General features: G+C 37.9%; 2 protein-coding genes across 8 annotated transcripts in view; one reads left to right on the top strand and one right to left on the bottom strand.

The window, feature by feature from the left end:
• RHPN2 (rhophilin Rho GTPase binding protein 2) overlaps window positions 1-15,145 on the top strand; it is a 43,174-nt gene extending 28,029 nt beyond the window's left edge. The window contains exons 6-15 of one of the 2 annotated variants that reach the window (XM_073307860.1): window positions 726-850; window positions 1,774-1,940; window positions 4,300-4,487; window positions 6,052-6,208; window positions 6,721-6,840; window positions 7,553-7,747; window positions 9,042-9,118; window positions 9,204-9,350; window positions 10,652-10,807; window positions 13,454-15,145. In XM_073307860.1, the coding sequence (XP_073163961.1) occupies window positions 726-850; window positions 1,774-1,940; window positions 4,300-4,487; window positions 6,052-6,208; window positions 6,721-6,840; window positions 7,553-7,747; window positions 9,042-9,118; window positions 9,204-9,350; window positions 10,652-10,807; window positions 13,454-13,708 (1,587 nt within the window). In that variant the 3' untranslated portion in view covers window positions 13,709-15,145. The remainder of the gene's footprint in view (window positions 1-725; window positions 851-1,773; window positions 1,941-4,299; window positions 4,488-6,051; window positions 6,209-6,720; window positions 6,841-7,552; window positions 7,748-9,041; window positions 9,119-9,203; window positions 9,351-10,651; window positions 10,808-13,453) is intronic. The other variant, XM_073307862.1, reaches the window with a different exon arrangement.
• FAAP24 (FA core complex associated protein 24) overlaps window positions 1-19,377 on the bottom strand; it is a 67,549-nt gene that overhangs the window by 38,961 nt on the left and 9,211 nt on the right. For 4 of the 6 annotated variants that reach the window (XM_073307864.1, XM_073307865.1, XM_073307863.1 and 1 more), the window contains one exon: window positions 158-18,061. The exons of 1 other annotated variant lie outside the window; for it this stretch is intronic. In XM_073307864.1, coding sequence (XP_073163965.1) covers window positions 17,813-18,061 — 249 coding nt within the window. In that variant the 3' untranslated portion in view covers window positions 158-17,812. Of the gene's footprint in view, window positions 1-157; window positions 18,062-19,377 lie in introns of those variants that run through there. One more of the 6 variants, XM_073307867.1, reaches the window with a different exon arrangement.

Raw genomic sequence — 19,377 nt, 5'->3', positions numbered from 1 at the left:
ATAGTGGACAAATACCTCCGTATGAACTCCCAGTGCAGTGGTGTAGGAAAAAAGGGCTATTCCTCACATATAATCCTGCATCTTGGCAAGGGTTTAGACTAGATGACCTTGCGGTCCCTTCTAACCCTATGATTCTATGATATAGATAAAACAGGTGAAGAAATGTGTGGGGTGAGAAAATGATGTAACAAGAAAGCAAAGTAACTGAGCAGTTTGACACAACTTGAAAATTCAAAAATATTGTTTGTTTTTAAAATATTGTTTAAATTGTAATGGGGAATAAAGTAAAGGTTTGAAGTGAGGCATGAAAGCAGGAGTGGAGTAAATAGTAGGGGTCTGTAGCACAATACTAGTAATTTCTATTTACTAGATGTTGGTTGTTCAAATGTTCTTCTATAGTTCACATCATACCTACTGTCCAACATTGTATTTCAACATGTGCGAGATTTGCCTGTCACACACTACCTCCCATGTGTTTCCTTAGGGCCACATACAGCCTCCTCTCCAGCTGCAGAACTCTATTATTCAGAGTTGGGTGCACATGTCAAGGGCAGGCTGTGCTCCTATACTTCTAATTAATGTATTCCAGACACTTTTATATTAGGCAAAAGTCCCACTGATTTTAGTTGAGCAGAACTGTGGCCTCAGTGTGTTACATTATTCACTCTGAAACTAAACAGAATGCGTTGTGTGAACGTTATGTTTTTACATATCTGAACTTTAAGGCCTGCCGTACTCCCAGCAGAGATGAATCCGGCATTGAGATGTTGATGAGCTATTTCATTCAACTTGGCTTTATAGAGAACAGATTTTTTCCACCTACCAGACAAATGGGGATTTTATTTACCTGGTAAGTTTTTTTTAGAACACTGTTAACCTTGAACTAGCTCTGTGTAATTTGAAACACTTATATTTTTCTTGTACAGTAAGTTTTCATATTTATACTGATAGACACTCTCTTTAGTTTGTACAGTAAAGTTCTTAAGAGGATAAGGCCCTTTCTATGCTGAGAGTAAGGTCTGTGAAGGGCCTTAAGAATTCTCTTTAAAAGTCTGCACATCCTACCTGGCTTTTGGGTCTTGGTGTGTACGAGCACATAGAAGCAGGTGGGGAAAGAGAAAAGCCTTGATTACATCCTTACTACTTGCTGGGCAGCACGGTATAAATGGGGGAATATTGTGATTTGCTGCTGATACTCCTTGGGTGGTTCAATTTACACCTCACCCCTTGCTCAGGCTGTAGTATGAAACACAATCTAGTCCTGTGTTATTGGAACTACAAGATGTATACGCTAAGAGTATCTACTACTGTCTATCTTAATTTGTAATGAATAGGAAACACTACATAGTCTAAAATATCAGAGGACTGTAGAAAGACTTCTGCACTGGCTCAAAATAGCAAGTGCTATGATATACTGCACCATTATCAACGGGAGAAGAATGTGACTCAGTGAATTTAAATCTTGTGTTTGTGAATAGAACAGGAGACTCCTACAATTTGATCAAGAAAAACTATTTGAGTACCAGTTAAGCATTGCAAGAAGGGAAACATTGCTTTTAAGAAAGTTCAATAAATCCACTCACTAGCTCCTGGAGCTCAGGGATATATTTGCATTACATGCACGTGATTATGAATTACCATAAGTTTCAGCAGAAGCAGAAAAGGCATTACAGATCCTCTTCTGAACAATAAAATGAAAACACTGGTATCTCTGTGCTCACTTGTCTTTTTATGCTTATTTCATTTTGCCTCCTCCCCCTGCACCCACCCCAGGTATGATTCCTTCACAGGCGTCCCTGTCTGTCAGCCAAATTTGTTGCTAGAAAAAGCCAGTATTTTATTTAATATTGGAGCCCTCTACACACAGATTGGTACAAGATGTAATCGGCAGACCAAGCCTGGACTTGAAAATGCTGTTGATGCTTTTCAGAGAGCTGCAGGTATGTAAAGAGAGAAGGAGCTGTGGTTTATTTGCATATTGAAAATATGGAAGAGGTTATTTCTGGGGAGGTCTCAGTCAGTCTCTTACATATAGAGCTATACATTCAATATTGACTTTTGGTTTTATTAACACAGTCCAAACAGAAAAGGAGCTGGATTGAAACCCAAAGGTCCTAACAAGGATCTGTACTAGGCTTTAATTAAACATTCCTGTTAGTCTTAGTTTAACATTTCAAAAACCTGGAGCTGCTGTCTGAACAACATGTTTGGTAAAGACAAAGTGACTATTGTAGTCAATGATTAATTAGCTGTACATTCACCTTTTTTTTGCCTTTTCTCCATTACATCACTGTAACTGCATTGACTTGTGTAAAATGTGTGTGATGGGAGTGAATAATCAGGCCTATAGCATCTACATTTTAAAAACATTTTAAAACCATCAAGTCTATTTTGATCCCAAATGAAGCTTATTGTCCAGTTGGGGTCAATGGTAAATTTGCCATTGACTCCGTATAGGAGCAGGATCTATGCCCATAATGAATCACTGGAGTTTCTATTCTGCTGTGTCTGTGGTAGTTAATGGGAGCTACACCCCTTGAGCTAACAGGCTATAACAGTTCTGATTTTCATTAGAGTAGGTTTCGGAACAAAACCCCTTCATTTCTTAGATAAAAGTAATTATATAAGCGTAAGGTATTGTATTACTCATAGTATTTACAGGTGTTTAGAGGCAGTCTTAATATCTGTGAAATGAAAATGTGTTGCAAGATGATAATTATAATCCTCAACTGCTGACTTCCAATTTTGTAAAATGCTATCATAGTTGTTAATCACTGAACAAACAGTGTTACTTTAATAGCCCTAGTTCTTGTATTCAAACTATATAGAGATTTAGAAAATATGGCTTTGTTCATTTTTAAATAGATTTTTGTTTTGCCACACTACAGACTTCTTGTCTTTCTAGAAGAGGTTTCAGCATTTGTGAAATAAGAGAATTTCTCTTTAAAATTAAATATATTCCTATGTAGAGCAATAGTTATATCAGTGTTTTGCTGGAGCTATGTTAAGCCATAAACTGCAGCACATCATCTGCAGCCAAAATACCTTTTGCAGGGCCCCACAACAACATGCACTCTGTAGGCTCTTCATTGTACCTGTGCATAGCTCCGTAACACGTACACTATGTTAACAGTGTGACATGATATAGTACACATAGTAGCTGTTCTGTACGGGTGGACTGAAGTTGTTGCACTGTTTCAATACATACCAGAGCCCTCAACATGGATAGTAAAAAATATCTGAATTATTTATCACACAAAGAGAAATAAATTGAGGCACCAGAAAATGAGGATGCTTTTCTGGACTTTCAGAGCCAATTTCATTTATTTCTTAAGGAATCAGAAGCTCAGATGGGCTTGACAGATTTTTGTGAAGTATAAGGGCTTATTGATTGATAGCCTGTGATTAAAATTTGAGTAGTGGCAGGTTCTGTCTCCAAAAGTGTAAAAGCTAACACACTAATAAAATAAAGAACATAGCCAGAAAGAACTAAAAAGTAGTGACAATGAGTGACAGATATTATAATAATACAGGGGGAACTTCCATAGCCCCAGGTACTGCTGTGATAGTTGTTCAGTAGCTTTGGGAAAGAAGCCCTAGCAGAACTTGATAAACCAGTTGGATGAGATGAATGGGATATATTACATTTTAATCCTTGTGAGCATTATTTATTTTTACACTACCGTTAATGTTTGTTTTAATTTTCTAAATGATAGATTAGTGGAAGTGGATGACTGAAGCAGAATCTAATCTTGCCCTGCTGAACATACTGTTCCAGTTTACTTATGGAACAGCACTAGACTTGAGCACTCAGTCCACTAAGCCTACTTTTGGAGTGTTTCCAAGATTAGTTAAATTGTTCTTTTTTTGTTGTAGGGGTCCCTCACTACCTTTTCAGAGTCCTAAGGGTATGCTCCCAGTAAAGCACCACTTGAAAAATCAGTCAGAGGAGTTTTTTTAAGTGAATCTTAAGGCATTGCTCCCCTTGTCCTGCCCCACAAGACAGCTTCTGTAGCCTCTATGAATGATAACCTAGGACTGGGAACTGAGCACAGCTGTCTTAGATGATAATACAGAACACTAATCCATATGACAGTGGGTCATTTTAACTCTTCACACTTAATAAAAATCCATTTTGGATCATTTAATTTGGCTGAGTAATTTCTAGAAAATATATTTTCAAGTTTCTCAACTGTCTTATTTGCTACTTTTCAGTTGTACTTGATAATTTGTGAATTGTGATCACCTGTAAAATTCCTTTTCTGTTGTAATAATTAGAAAAACTTTTTAAAAATTCAGGTATTTTAAACTACCTTAAGGAAACATTTACTCACACACCAAGTTATGACATGAGCCCAGCCATGCTGAGTGTACTGGTCAAAATGATGCTTGCTCAAGCTCAAGAGTGCGTCTTTGAGCAGATCAGTCTCCCTGGAATACGAAATGAATTTTTCACACTAGTGAAGATGGCTCAGGAAGTTGCTAAGGTAAGCCATGAGACTTAGTGTTTTTAAACCCACACCAAGTTTGTTTCCAGTGCCAAATCACTAGCTTAAAACTCTACCATAGTGCCCGTTTATTAAACCTTTAAAGCAGTTTTGTGACTTTGGTTTAAAGTATTGAGTGCAAAATGCTAATTGCTGTTAATGTTTTTTATAAAAACTGAACCTATGAAGTTACAGGGACTCATGTTGAGTTGTTGGCACAGTATGAAAACCTAATATGTAATCTGTTTGCAAGGTTGTATGTTCTAACATAAATACAGCGAGTTATGATGGAAGTAGTGACACATCCTCAAGAGTGCCACTAAAATAGGAACATAGGATCTCCTGGATCATTGAGTCCAGTCCCCTGCTACTGCAGGTAATCTTGTCACATAATAAGAGCTGTTCCATTAAAAAAAATGTATCTAATGGAAACAAATACCAGAACAGCAACTGGACAGTGAATTTATTTACTGAAGTTCTGTGTGGTTCATGTTAGCAAATTAAAGTACACAACTCCTTGTAATTCTCACTGAGAATTAATAGGATTATTTCTGACGAAAATGTATGAGTAGTTATGACAATACCATTTGATTCCATAAAGTAGATGACCAGCTCCTGCCTCCAAATCAACATGTGAAGGAGGTGTCAGTTGGTTATGTGGCACCACTTATGCCCCTCTCCCATTAACTGCTGCCAAATGCTGATCTGCCTTTACTTCTGCAGCTGGGGACTGGGTTGGCTATATATCCTGCCCACCACTAACCATCCTCCTTCCCCCCAAAAAGTTTTACTGATCCATCCCAGAGTTATGTGTATTGTACTGGCAGCATGGTGGGCAAGAGTTAGTTATGGTTTGGTAGTGATGGGATTGCAAAACTTTCACAGGCTTACTCACAAATAAGAAGGCAGGCTCTGACATGGAAGATAATCCACCATACTCATCTGAACATAGGTAACAAACTGAGACATGAAGGTTCACTCAACCAATTCGTAGCATCAGATAAAGGTCATACAGTACCCGACTCTAAATAAGATGGGCAAAACTTGTCCTGCCAACCTTAAAGAGCCTCCACGGACCAAACTCCTTTCATGTGTAACCTAATGTCAGCTTTGAATCCAGCTTTTCTGAGCTGACAAATGTGTTTGTTAAAACACTGATCTGCTCTACCCTCCTTTCAGTTGCATTAACAAGCCAAGATTTGCTTGCAAATTATAGAAGTGTGTGGATATTTATATTATATTTCATATTGTGACATCATAGAAATTAGAGATGGAAAAGACCAAATAAGTGATTTAGTTCAATGTCATATAGGATTATTCTATACAATATATTTTACAGTGTTGTATTCAGTCTAGTTTTAAATATCTCCAGAGATAAAGCTTCAATTTTCCTTTTAATTTCATCCTGCCTAGTCCTTGTATGAGTGTAAAATTTCCTCTTGCTTTCCTTGGTGTAAATAAACCTTCAAATATTTGTAGATGGTTATCATATCTCCTCGTGCTAATAACAGAGCTCCTAATTTTAAAGGTAACTTCTCATACCTAGATGTGTGTTTTATTTTAGGTTGGAGAGGTTTACACGCTTGTTAACACTGCAATGAATCAGGCACCAGTCAAGGCGAACATCCCTTATTCCTGGTCAAATATGGCAAAAATAAAATCAGACCATTACAAAGCTCTGGCACATTACTTCGTTGCTACTCTACTGAGTGACCACCAGTGTAAGAATCCTTTGGTTTTATTTATATATCCATATAAACAACTGCTATTAAGAAAGTTTTGTACTGAGGCCAGGACTGGGAGTTAGGAACTCCAGAGTTCTAATATGGACTCTTTCCATGGAATTCCTTTATGGCCGTGAGTCATTTCCCCATCTGGAATATGGAAATAATGCTTTCTGCCCTTCTTTCCAGGATTATTGAGAATATTTATTAGCTAATACTTACAAAGAGACTTGAAAAGTGTTATAAATGAGCTAAGTAATATTATCACTAAGTTAATCAGTTCTCGGGAATAGAAAATTAGAGTTCAGGCAGCATTTAGTAAAATTAGTTCTTGATTTTTTAAAAAAGGTCAGAATAATAATCTGGAGTGAAATCACATATTTAGAAGAACGTTTCCAAAATATTACTACTTACTCTCCCCCCACCCCTCCATCTGCACTCCACCTGCCTGAAGGTACCTGGCACAGAGACGCATTAAAGTAGCTAACATTTTATGTATGTTGATATAGTGCATCCCAGTGATGATGAAGACAAACAGGAAAAGGCCTGGTCCCAACTGCATGACTACATGCCAGAAGGATTGACGTCCCTAACCATTTTAAGGGATAAAGTTCAGCGAAAACGATTAGGTAATTGCAGACTCTACTCAGCGAGTGTATAACTGTTCTAAATTACAATACAGAGAAATATTATCTGTTACAAATAGATATAGTGAGCGGTATATATACAGAATATATATGCCATAACTGCATCAAGCAAAGCTCATATAACCAATTTTATTACATGATTATAACTGGTGTGTTCCTATTATTAAGTGTGTCAGTTAAGAGGAAAATTATGTTTTGAAGAGAAAAACATGTCTTTCTCGAAATTCAAGCTGTGGCAATAATAGGATGAACTGGGTTCTGTTACACCATGTAGCTCATTAAAATCAATTGAAATGTGGCAGAATCTAGTCCAACTTCTTGTGTTACAGTGACTTAGAATTATATATGAAGCTGACTTACTTTTGAAAATGTCTCTATATTAGGAATACATAGGCACTAAAAGCACTGATGTAATCAAGTTAAATCTTAAGCCAAGGGTTTGATTCTGCAACACTTCAGTGAATAAGTAATCTTTACTCATGCTGCTACTTCCACAAAATCAGTGGGACCCACTCACATGAGAATCACTTAGTTGATCAAGAATCATATGATTGGGCCTTCAGCCTTGCCTTCCTGTTGGATAAAATGTTTGGTGAAGATTGTTAGAAAAATCATCTTAGCCTTATGTATTGTTTACATTACAATTAAAATAAATAAAAGGCAAACGATTGCTAATGATTTCTACTTTCTTTAGGGAAAGCACATTTACGCAAAGCCATTGTTTATCATGAAGAAGCACTGAGGGTCTGTGGTTTGTGCAAACAGCTTCGGAATATTGACATTCTTCAGGAGATCCTGTCAGTTGCTCACAAGCGTTCACTTACCAAGTATGCTCAGCATGAGCAGGAAGATGACTTCCTGAGTTTAATGGAAGCATCCTCTGTCCTTTGTAAGTATCCCCAACTGAAAATCAAGATTTTCCAAAGGGACTAGCGATTTTCGGTGTCCAAGTTAAGGCATGTTAAAAGGAGCCTAGTTTTCAGAAAGTGGTGAGCACCCACTTCTGAAAAACCAGCTCCCTTTAAAGGTGTCTCAAGTAACACACCAAAAAATTTGTGGCCAAAGAGCATGGAGAAGCACGTTTTGTGCAGTGAACTTAGTCTGTTGATTAGTCCCTAAGTAACAGTGAAATAATTGTGTAGTTTTGCTACTTTGGTGCCTCTAAGCACATTCATACCATATAGGCTGGTTGCCTGAGATGAAATTTCAGGAAGCCTCCTCTGCACCTTCATATTTATGGGATGATTGTAAGAAGGCCTCCTGGAAGTATGTCCGTCTTTGGTGAATGCATCTTTCAGATATAGTGGGCTATGGTGGGTGAAGAAAGCACCTTCTCTTTGTTAAAATCTCTCTCTGGCTATAAAATGTGGTTTACTTTGCTTTACATTTTTAATCTCTTCCCACAGTTATTGGCATAAGATCTGTACTATAGGAGAGCATAGAGGAAAGAGAAGTTAGTTGACTGTGAACTTGAATGCTACTACTTCCTCCTGCATCAATCCAGACCATCTACCCTTTAAAAAGCATAAACAGACTGGGTTCTTTCTTTTGTTTGTTGAGCTCTACTTGGATTTTTAGTATATATTCTGAAGAAGCCTTGTGGAACCTGACATTTCATTTTGCTAACATAATGATGTCTGTGTCCATATGTTGATTTATCCTGAGGCTTCAAAAGATTAGATTTTTAATTGGCAAATGTTGATAAATGTCAGTTTTGCTGTACACGTGCACACAAATATTTCCATCAAAATTTACAAATTGGCAAAGAGAAAAATACTGCTTTAGAACTTATTGGAGTTGAAGGATATTTACTTTGTCAAAATCATATCAAAATATACAGTTTGGGTTTTAATAGTTTTACTGTTTTGAATCTGTGTCTGTCATTAAATAATTGTCTGGCCCTCTGTTTCCCACAACTGTGAACATTTAAATTGATTTAAAAAAAGAGCTCTTAAAAATAAAAACACTGATATTTGTTAAAATTATAAAAAAAATAAAAAGTTGAGTTCTGACAAGCTTACTTGTCCTACAGTCTACTAGCGGTGTAGGAGAAACTAATAGCTTGAGTGTAAAAAGGGTAGCATGTGAAACTTCCTCTGCCCATCCTGCCAATAGAAGCTTTTTCAGTGTTTGGCTGTTAATCTGGAACTTGAAAACTAGTTTGTTTTTCACTTTTGTTTTAGCGAAAACAGAGCATAAAGTAGAAATGGTTGTTCCTCAGTTCTCCAAGGTGAAAGTGAAAGACTTCTTTGAGAGGCTGGTAGGTAGCACACTATAATGCCTAATACTTGCTTGTGAGCCATTTTGCTGTTAATGACTATGTTCTGCCACTCTGCATCCTACAGGGCCCATTGCCTGTGTTTTCTGCCAAGCAGAGATGGACAGTGCCACGCACTATTCATTTCCATTGTCAAGAAGGGGAATTGGGATTCACTCTTAAAAGGGGCCCACCCGTGCAAGTTCACTGTCTCGATCCCTGCTGTTCTGCTGCAGTAAGTAGAGAGTGGAGTTTTAATAATTTTCTCTCTAGGTTCTTCTAAGTCTGCTGTGATTTCTCAATCTAGCCAAGTCATATGCAACAGTAAGGCACCCAGATTTGTGCAAATAAAATATTCTCTGTACCAATCACATCAGTGTGTTTTTTAAAGAACTAAATGTAATACACTAACACACCAACATTAGACATCATCTGTTTTAAATGCAAAAAAGACAAGGTAAATGCAGTGATAAAGTAATAATTTGAACACCTGAATTCAGGAAATGCAGCTCACTTGCATTGGCATGTGGAGTATTTCTGAATTTTAATTAAGCTGTTAAATGCAATGCCAGACTACATACAGCACCTGCAATTTGAGCAGGTTAATAGTGCAGTGTTAACTTTAGCATTATCTAACTCTAATGTGAAGATTACAAACTTAAAATAGGACTGATTCCTTCTTTTGTGTACATTTAATAAATAAAGATGACCCACAAGTACCATAATCAAGTACATTATTCACCATCTATTTCAGAAGGCTGGAAGAAGAAAAGCCATGAGAGAGAAGGGGGAGAAAAAGGGCAGTGCGTAAAGGCAAATATCAGGAAACGAAGGAGAAAGCGTATGGGAGGGAATAGAATGTGCCGGTGCTTCCTAATATGTAATCCTCTTTTGTGAATGGGAGGAAAGGGAAAAGGAGGGATACAAAGAAGAGAGAACATGCACAAGAGAAAAGAAGAGGCATAACTAAAGTACAGTGAAAGGCAGAAGCAAGCATTGACCTGCTAACCCCAGGGTTGTGAGTTCAATCCTTGAGGGGGCCATTTTGGGATCTGGGGCAAAAAAAATTGGGGATTGGCCCTGCTTGAGCAGGGGGTTGGACTAGATGATCTCCTGAGGTCCTTTCCAACTCTGATATTCTATGATGCAGCAAAGACTAAATAAGTTTATATTAAAGTACAAATTAAAAAAAGTGGAAGAGTGAGAAAGGAAAAGGATAAAATATCTAATAGTAAAATGATGGGAATGCCAAACTAAACAGTTTAAAAATTAAAGATTTTTATGAAAGAAAATAGAAACGCAAAGAGCACAAACAGGAGACAGGAAAATGTAATAATTATACTCTAATCAAATTAATGTATTGCAAAAACGGGTAAAAAGGGTAATTTTATGTGCATTAAAATGGTGCTTGGTGTTTTGTTCTGTGATGTCTGAGTTTTGTATGAAGCCTGGAAGGGGAGAAAAATACCTTTGGAGAAAGAAACTTTGCACAACTCCAGCTGATGCTAATAATTTGCACAAAAAATTATTTTACAGTTAAAGGGTCTGAAAGAAGGAGACTATATTGTTTCAATTGATGGCCTGGATTCCAAATGGCTGGAAGTGAATGATGTCTTGGAAAAGTTCAAAAGCATGGGAGAGCACAACATTGAGATTAAGGTTATTAGCTGTCAGGATACGATGGCTTCTCTGGTAAGTAATGGGACAGCTACTTTTCTGAACCTGAAGAACATTCAGTAAATTGAAAAAACTGCCTCACTTTGGGAAGTGAATGCTATCTAATTTGACATAGCCAGATGTCATGGATTGCTGGTGAATCTAGGCCTCAATCCAGCAAAGCATTTAAGCATGTGTTTAAAGGATTCCATTGTGATAAATGGGTCTACTCACATGCTTACAGTTAAGCCTATGTGTAAATGCTTCTTTTAATGAAGGCCCTAGGTGATTCCTATAGATGTAGGGCCATTGTGCCAGCTTTAGCCGTGAAACTCCACAAAGATTAATTCTACTGGTAATTCCAAGAGTTACATCAGTTTTCTTTCCAAATTGACCACGAGGGTGACCCAAAATTGGTATGGTGCTCTACCCCCTCCCTGCTTCCCACTCCACGGCATCATGCCTTCCTCAAGAGCCTTACTCCCATGAAGTGCCTGCTGTGCTAGAGAGAGAGCCTGGGGCCTGGTGCAAGATGTGAGTCAGCAAAAGCCATGCTATGACCAAATGTCAAGTCCTGTCATAAAGCAGACGCTTGCTTACAGGTTCACTGTCTGGTACATGAACTTCGCAAAGGCATGGCTTGGCGAGCATTGCTAAAACATAGGCACTTCTAAGAAGTACTAGGTACTCATGTAAACACATTCCAGAAGGCTAGTACAGGTACACCCCAATGTAGAGGTGTAATATAAACAATCATAGGAGATGGTACAGGAACACACCAACCCTGAGTAAGACAAAGATGGTAGGACAGGATAAAGGATGAGGAAGCTTTGTTCAAACCAACAGGTACAAGGCATAGGGTTGGTAACTTACGACATCAGGAATGGAACACATAACTTGTTTGTATCAATGGATGAAAGGAAAAAGTTATAGGAGGGGCACCTTTGTCCAGCATAGGGGGAAGCAGAAACTTGTGCTGCTGACTGAGCTGGTCCATTGTCACGAGCATACATGTGTTAGTGCACCCGTAATCAGGGAGCCAGAGCACTAGGATGATGCTTCCTTGATTACAAACCGGGCTGAGTGCCTTCACCATCAGACCAAGTCTGTGTTCTTTCTGGGTAGTGCTAGTTAGGTCTGTTGAACCAGCTATCTGCGCAGGGAGGGAACCGTATATGGAGAGAACACCACCTGCCAGTAAACATATCTGAATGCTCCTGCAGCGGAAGCAAGAGAAGAAGTTTCACTGTGTGGGAAACAGTTTACTACTGTGTCAGAAACCATGGCTGAAATTTGGTTCTAGCACTTAATCCTTTGGGGAAAAAAATGTTGCTTAAAACCATTTTCATTAACATTTCTGTTTCATAGCATAGGCAAGAATGGGAAGTAAGGGGGTTGTACTTTAGACTTTCCCCCTAAAAATATCATGCCTACCTCCCATGTATCTCCACAAATGGTAATAAAGGCAGACAGTCTAAAATGGCTGCTGGCATTTTTGTCAACCTATTGTATAACAGGAGGTCTACACTGCTGTTGTACCATTACTAGCACTGGCAACAAACAAATTAGACAATATCTTCAGTGCAGAGAGAGCCCTGTGTTTGTGTCTTCAAAATTTCCCTCTCCCTGAACCTTTACATTGAATGGGGGAAGTTTACACTGTATTTGTATTGTAGCACAAACCGCCCCATACAGACCCCACTGTGCTAATTACTGCACATGCCTCTAATGAGAAGACAATTTATGTCCCAAAGAGCTTGCAATCAAAGTAATCGCATCTCTCAATGCTATCATTCAGACTGTCTGGCTGCAAACTCAAAACTGTTAATCAAACTTCAAATAAAATTTGTGGTGTATACAAAATCGAACAAAAAAGTTAAATACTATATCACCACCACTTTCCACCATGCATTTTCATGTATACATCTGAGTGATTTTAAAAAAGGCGGTCATGTTCACTTGACAAATGGAGCAACTTGCAAACAGAAAGAAGGGAACAGACTTGCCCACGTTTACATAGGATGTTTTCACTGGGAATATTTGTAAATATTTTTCTCTGCCCATGCAGCTCCACTGGTGGAAGGGGTAGTGCAGACAGGGTGCACTACCTACTCAGTGGTAAAACAAAAAACAAACACATTCCACATTTGGTAGCACTAGCCAGAAAACAAACTTGTTTTTTCTCCACATTGAGAAGCACACACACAGTCAGTGGCAGAGTAGAGAAGAGAACCCAAGTCTTTCAGCTCTTAGCTGTGTGCTTAATCCACTATTGACAAGAACAGACAGGATCAGCATCCTTGACTTATGTATTAGATATTCAGGGGCTAAGGGACTATTTTAACCCTGCTAATCAAAAAAAAAAAAAAAAAAAAATCCAGTTACTTAGTTGCTATAGAAATTTTAGACCCAGGAAAAATGATCACAAGATTTAAAAAAAGTTAAACCTTAAATAACTCAAGAAAATAATTTTTGTAGTGTGAACAAAATAAAGAGCCTGTAGTTCAGCTAAGCCTAAAGCTGCATACCTTCCAGCATTCCCCAGCAAGCTTTAGGCACATGCTATTGCCATCCTGTATTTTGACTTCATAAATTGATAATTTCCCCAGGTTTAAGCCTCTCTTTTATGAATATAAGTCAACCACAGTATAATGCTTCCTCTTCCCATTACTTTTCCTACAGCATAATAAGAGTGCTACTTATTCTGTGGGAATGCAAAAGACATACTCCTTGATCTGCTTAGCCATGGAAGAGGATAAAATCAACAAGACCAAGAAAGCCACTCCAAAACTGTCCTTCCTAAGCTGGGGGACCAAAAATAGGCAGAAGGCTGCAAGCACCCTGTGCCTTCCCTATGCTGTAGCTGGAAGTTCTCAGACTAAGAAGAAACTTGATTCTCGCTTGACAGTCCTGAACACTGAAAGTTCATTGTACTGAGTCTTCAAAGAGAAGAATCTGTTTTAATGTGAAACTATTTCTAAATGTAGAAGAATCTTTGTGCATGTGCCAGAAATGTGAAACACATATGGAAGGGGCTATATACTAATCTTTTACACCAGTGTAAATAGAGACTAACTCCACCAACATGAAGTGTAGTTACTATGCATTTACACCCGTGTAACTGGGGGTCAAACGATGCAAAACTGTACCTTTGAAAACTAAATTGTTTAGAGTCTGAACATACATATAGTATTTGATCAGAATCAGAAGTAGTGTGGGAGATATTGGGGAATCATTTGTAAAAAAACAAAACTTTAACTGAAACTGGACTCCTTTGGAATTTCAGTATGGGGGTGTTTCAGTTCATTTCTATGCACACTTTAGATGAGTTATTTATTACATATGATACTGTATATAGAATAGTACTGACATAAAATGAAGGATTTTTTTAAATTTAAAAGTTTAATATAACAAAATTGCTAAGCATCAGTTTAAGCTAAGCCTAACTAAAGAACATACAAGTTTGTTATGACAGAACTATTATTCGCTTAGGTGAAATTTACCCTGTGCAAAGGAACAGTACAAGGCTTATGTATCATGTAGCTCACACTTTGAGCCCTCTTGAATGTTTTCTTTCTATGTAAGTGTGAATTTCAGTGTAGGAAAAGAATTGCAATAGCTTAACCATGAAAGGAGATCACATTTCAGCTAGAAAAGGGGTTGACAGCACTAATTAAAAACAAAAACAAAAAAACCACCAAGATTCTAATAAATTTAACAAGGTGTAAGAAAGTGAAATAAGGTTTGCTCCCAACTTGAAATTATTCAACTCGAAGTACAAACTTTTTGTATTATTAGCCTTGTTAATTAATATGAGTGATAACTGTGTATAATTTCACACTTCTACAGCTAAAATAATCCATGAGTCAAAATATGCAATTTATGACTACACTTTAAAAGTGTGTAATTTTAAAATGGTCTTTAAGTCACTCAGCAATAAATTATTATTAAATAGTGCCAAATGAGAGCTAGGTGCTTTATGGACATATGAGAACAAGGGCTGTGCTTCAAAGAATTTACAATGCAAGTAGCCAAATCCTCCTCCATATTGAGCTAAAAAGCAAATTGGGAAGCCATCTAAAGTATAATTGTGTGTTAATTTCCTTACGAGAGAAGATTTGTTTATATATTTTGATTGTTTTAAAGTTGCTAACACTGTAGTGTTAGATTAAGATGCTATCTACAGAGTAGATATATGCTGTTTGATACTCAAAACACTAAACAATAATGGAAAAAAGTGTACATGCACATTTTGAGACACAGTGGGCATAATCTTTCACTCATGTTTGGTTTTGTGTCATAGATGTAAATATGTTAAATTTAAAAGCTTATTTAAGAATAAAAATCATGCTGCCATTTAGCAGTGGCTTTTTTCATTCTTCTACAGATTGGATGAAACAGTATAACTTACAAAAGTTTCACTGGTTTTAGAGTAGCAGCCGTGTTAGTCTGTATTCACAAAAAGAAAAGGAGTACTCGTGGCTCCTTAGAGACTAACAAAAGTTTCACTGTTGACTTCATTTTGAAGCTATGTGCTAACAGATTCATGTTCATATAGTTTCTTCATAAAGACCAACATTGAATTAGCAGACAACTTTCTCAAGTTAGACTTTCATTGTGCAATAATGGAACTAACCGTATACAACTAGCACTATTACAAGATAAAGTATTCTAAAAATTTTCCAGAATCTTGAGTTATTTTGTAAAGGTTTTTTCATCTTTAAATTTTATTCATTTAAAATTTTACAAGTGCTGCAAATCACTTATTCCTTAAGATGTTCACTTTCTCTACTCTGAATTAGATTGCCATCTTGTGGCAGTCTAGGAACGTCTCAAAGGATTTCCAGTGGACACAGGTAGTAGAGCTTTTATATTTATGCAGGCTGCAGTCACTGGAGGGTGATATCATACAAATTGTTGAGGTCTGACATTCCATGCAGTAGAATTCAGTAGTCCTCTGTTGTAGGAGGATATAGCAATAACCCTAAGCCTGACAAGACAGTGCTCACATAAATGTTCCCCTCTTTCGGGCTTACTTTGTCTTTTATAATTTAAGCCTATTACCAGGGTAAACAAAACAAAAAAACCAAACCAGTCCTTTTGAAAATTGTTTTCATCAAATTTTTGACCCACAATTTGGACCTCAAATGTACTTTCATTCACATGGCTAAATATCAGAGGGACCCCCCCCCACATACCAAATCATTTTTCATAACTTTTACAATATTTTCTGGCAACTAACAGGAGACTCATAGTTTATCTCAACTAGTTTATTTTTAAATGACCAAAACCATTAGGATTTACATTACAATTCCACAGCAAATTGCTTTGAAAAATAAAGTTCTGTTTGTGCAGTGCAAAAACTGTGTCCAACATATGTTTAAAGATTACTTTGGGGCTAAGATCCTTACAAGGACCACTCACAAGGAATGTCTATGGCTGTTACCAAATCCTGGAAATACAGGTTTATAATAGATTAGCAGCTCAGCCCATTAGCAATAATAGTCACTGTTCTAATTACCTACCTTCTTGATTTAATCAACTGAACTGCCAGCCATTTGAAATATTAAAAAATGTGCTTGTCCTGCAGTACCAATAGATAAAAGATTGCCAGGCAATACACACATCACAGCGTACAACAAAAAGGTTTTATAGCCCCACAGTCTATTTAAGGAAAGCGTGTATGTGGGAAGGAGTGAGAGAAAGGACAATGAACATGTATTTACATGAGATTTAAACCTGCAGAAGCAAGCCCCAGGAACGCAATTGCTTGTTCTGTAGTTCCAGGAATCATTGCCATTCAGTAATTGGAACATTTAGGGCTAGAATGAAAGTTTACTCTCATCCACTAGTAAGAAGTCCATACCAGTAATTGCTTTCCCTCTGTACTAGATGGTGCCTTGAGTGGGTGTGAAGGGGTCCATTTCCCTGCTCCTTCCTCACTGCTCTCCACCCATCTGCACTAGAGGGGGGAGCAGCAGCCCTGCAAAGGCTACTTTCCTGCTGCACAGACCTGCAAGGCAAGTAACCCACCTTAGACAGACTTCTTAACTGGTGTCTGGGGCAAGAGACTATTTTGCTCTAAAGAAATGGAAGGACAGGGAACCTCCATTGACAATTAAGTCCAAGGTAGCCAGGAATGCACAGCAACCCTTTCCTTTATAGGTAACTATTTCAGAAGGGCCAGTACAGGGGAAAGGAAGTTGGACTGTGAAATTTTATATTCTGTGGAAGATGTTGTTGGCATGCCGATAAAGCATAATAGTTATCTTAATCTAGAAAAAACTAAAAAGGTATGAACAAACATCCTAGTTTATTGGACATCTTGCACTAAGGAGGAAGTTCGTATGATAATATCCAGCAGGTTATTAGAAAAGGGCTCTATTCAAATGAGCATGGAAATATAAAACCTAAGAAACTGCAGCTGAACTGCTCAAAGCAGCCTCCAAAGTAATGAAGCATAGGCTCAGTACTGCAGCTCATACTCATGCTAGTCCCATTAAAGCGAACAGAACAAAATGGCATGACCACAGGCTGTAGGACTGGGCCCTAAATGAGGTTTATAGAAAAAAAACCCCACAGCTCAGACACAAGGGAATAGCACATAATTCAAGTGTTCATGCACAATGAGAAACTCAAATAATTCCCTGACAACCACCATGAAACTGAACTCAGAACATGAAATATAAGGGGCCAGATCATAACTTGGTGTAAAGGCAGCTACATCCGCATCTGCTGAAGATCTGGAAATACAAGCAGAGTTTGGGGGTGGGGGAGAAGACAGAATATGTTGTGTGTGGAGCTACTGAAGCTGTAACAAGGAGAGGGCTGAAATCTCAAGATCCCTGCTCATCTCTTTTTAGTTGCTGATTGGGGGTGACAATGATACCTTCAGCATAGACACTAGGTGGAAATGGAGTCCATCCTGAATTGTTCTATAAAAATATAAATCAATTCCACCTAGAAGAGGACTCAAAGATTACTCTCCACTTCCAAAAGGGGAAAGCCCTCATGTTTGTCTGAAATGTTAATGAGCGAATGTCACTTTGTCTGTGTAAAGAAAGCATGAATCTGTTGTGCTATTGTTTGTCCTACTACTAGATCGAGGTCCTGGACAGATGCATTGCAAAGCTGGTGGATGCTTACAAATTGCTGTAGGAGAAGCAGAGCTTTTGTTTTCCCAACTCCTGGAATCTGCTGGACTGTCCGAAGTATTGATGCCTCCACTAGCTGGGGACATTTTTTATGAAGAAAGGGGTTACTAGTGTGATCCTTACTTTGCTCATGGACCTGAAACAAAAAGGAAAGTAGAAGCTGAGCTCCATTTATTTAGTGGAGCCCTAATTTCTGTTTTTCGTAGGTAATTTCATTTAGGTTAAAAAGGAAACTCTCTATAATCACTTCCATCCATTTACCAGTTAATATGCACTTTCCCAGAGTAACATGTAATGTAACTGTAAATGTAAATGCTAGCACTTAGCGAAGAAAGACAGAGTCATGAGAAATATTAAGGGAAGAAAAGTGGAGTTATACAGTCTACTGTCTGGGCTAAGATAACAGGTACAGGAGGACAAAAACAGGGCAGACCAGAGGAGGGTAGTGGCACCTGACAGCCAGTCTCAAAGCATAGGTCTCAACTTTGTTATTTGCATTACTGTAGCAACTAGGAGACTAGTCACCTTCTTCATACTCATCCATTCTTACTTCTCTGGTCATGTGGGAGGGATGGAACAAGAACAGAAAAAGTTACTGACACTGATGCTGCAGAGAACACCACAGCCCTGGACTGAAAATACAAACTTTGGGCTGCCCTCCCCTCACACTCCAAGCAACAGATTTTTAAGTGGTCAGTCTGCATAAGATTCAGAAGTCAAAATTTAGGCAGACAGTTGATTTTACAAGATATGCAGTATTGAGAGTTTGAGGGCAGATCATGTATTATTTATTGGATTAACTATTTAAAGGCTTCATCTGGAATGAATGAAGTTTTTCATGAATTAAGAAAAAAAAGGAGGACTGTCACTGGGCTATGACTCAGTAGGACACTCAAATATGCAACATAATTGTTTAAAATCTATTTTGAGTGCTGATCAGTCATCAGTTCATGTTGATTAAAATGCAGTCCTTCTCTTAAGGAGGACACAAAAAGTGGCATTTTGGGGTTTCATATTTAATGTATTCCCAAGACTTCCCAATTAACTGTTCAAGTTTACAAAAAAATAAAGTTTTATCACTGTTGGCCCTATAAGTGCAACCTGAGGTCTGAAGGAAGACATGTTCTTTCCATTTCATTCAGCACTTTTAATAAAGGTTCTAAGGCCAAACATCACCCTCACTAGACTTGTACAACTTTATTGTCTTCAGATTTCTCACTGATAACTTTACAAACTCCATGGTCTTCAGTTGGTTTTCACAAGTGTAACTGATTGTTCTGTAATTCGAGATTAGTACATGTTTCTGTTGATGGTGCACAAGAAGGAACAGAATCCAGCTTACTCTTGCCAATTCATCGGCTTTGAAATATTAGCAGGAGCAAAAACCAGTATAAATTATTATTTCGGACACAAAGGGAAGCAAATGTGACCCTGAAAACATACCGGGAGCAG

Source organism: Lepidochelys kempii, chromosome 12 (assembly GCF_965140265.1).
Source record: "Lepidochelys kempii isolate rLepKem1 chromosome 12, rLepKem1.hap2, whole genome shotgun sequence".
NCBI classification, from domain to species: Eukaryota; Metazoa; Chordata; order Testudines; family Cheloniidae; genus Lepidochelys; species Lepidochelys kempii.
Note: the sequence above shows the minus strand (reverse complement) of the source record. Positions and strands in the feature narration are given on the sequence as shown.